This window comes from Echinops telfairi, unplaced genomic scaffold (assembly GCF_000313985.2).
Source record: "Echinops telfairi isolate 266 unplaced genomic scaffold, ASM31398v2 ScPeMD7_7404;HRSCAF=8442, whole genome shotgun sequence".
Taxonomy (NCBI): domain Eukaryota; kingdom Metazoa; phylum Chordata; class Mammalia; order Afrosoricida; family Tenrecidae; genus Echinops; species Echinops telfairi.
The window spans coordinates 745,492-747,052 of NW_022111304.1; the positions used below are offsets into that span (position 1 = coordinate 745,492).

Genomic DNA, 1,561 nt, shown 5'->3' on the forward strand with positions numbered 1-1,561 from the left:
GGGATTCTCAGAATAGTCCTGATGATGGACATGTAGGACAAAGCCATTAATGTCAAGGTGAACAGCAAAGTAACCACAGCAAAGTAAAAGCCAATTACTTCTAGGAGCCATGTGTCTGAGCAAGATAGTTGTAAGAGTGGAAAGTAGTCACATGCAAAGTGGTCAATAACATTGGAAGCACAGTAATTCATCTGGAGGAGAAGCATAAGGGGAGGGAAAACAGTCAGAAACCCCCCCAGCCAAGCACATAATACGAGCAAGGTGCAGAGCTTCCTATTCATGATGGTTGTGTAGTGCAGGGGCTTGCAGATGGCCACATAGCGGTCGTAGGACATGGCTGTGAGAAGGTAAAATTCAGTCACTCCGGTAAATATAAAGAAAAAGAGCTGAGCTGCACAGCTGTTGTAGGAAATGGTCTTATCCCTGGTGATAATTGCCCCCAGAAATCTCGGGATGCATACTGTCGTAAAGGAGATTTCTAAGAAGGAGAAGTTCCGGAGGAAGAAATACATTGGGGTCTGCAGATGGGAGTCCACCAAGGTTAGGGTGATGATAGTCATGTTTCCAGTGATGCTTAAAATATATGTGACAAACAGAAAGAGGGAAATCACAATCTGAAGGTCAGGATCATCAGAAAGGCCTAAGAGGACAAACTCTGTGATCACACTGTGGTTGTTCATTTCTCTCTTGTTTTCCTTTTAAATCTTCTTTTATGTATATGATGACATGATATACTTAAGTAAATAAATCTTCTTTTAAGTATATAAAGACATGATTCATAATGTTCAACATCATAATCATCAGTGCAGTTCTGAAATGTCCCTTATAATCCATCCTTTCGCCTTACATTTAATATCTTGCTGATGCCATTTAAAAAATATTTATTCTTTTATTTTTAAAACACAACAGCAGTTAAGAAATATTCACAAAACAGACCATATTTTTGAGAGATGGTAAATAAGGCAAATAATTCTCATTTTGTATTTATCTTATGCAAAATATAGTTTCATTTTTGTTGAGAGACATAGAAAGAACATAGCTATGGGTAATATGTATTCCTTTATTCTATCTCCTAAAAACAGAATGGGTGAGCTTAAGCTCATCAAAAAGCAAAAGTAAAACTTTAAAGACCAAAATCACAATTCATTACCAATATCAGAATATATTAAAGCATATATTATATTCTAACATATATCAGATTATAACATACTATAAGGAATGAGGAAATATATTTTATTTTTTAACCCTAAGAATGATAGATCTAATTATCAACATAATGTGAGAACACTATATATAGTCTCTATAAACAGAGTAAATACTATAATTGATTAGCAAATAATAGAAGTTCAATTACTCACTTATTGATTAGTAAAATTATTCCATTATATTCCTCCATGGTTTCTATAACTTGATATATTTGTAAATGTACATGTTTATATATAAACCTTTTTTGAACAAAAATTGGTAGAATCTATTCATTTTTTCCTGCTGCAATAAAGCACGTGTTGGAAAATTGCCTCTAATTTTAGTATCGTGAGCACTACTCAGTGCATTTTTCATG

The 1,561-nt window shown here is 34.1% G+C and overlaps 1 protein-coding gene across 1 annotated transcript; it reads right to left on the reverse strand.

The window, feature by feature from the left end:
- Positions 1-2: 2 nt before the first annotated feature.
- LOC101652163 (olfactory receptor 6C3-like) lies at positions 3-680 on the reverse strand (the record flags this gene model as incomplete). The annotated part of the gene is made up of 1 exon (XM_004716930.3): positions 3-680. A coding segment is annotated over exon 1 (678 nt), but the record flags the coding sequence as incomplete, so codon positions are not given.
- Positions 681-1,561: the final 881 nt, after the last annotated feature.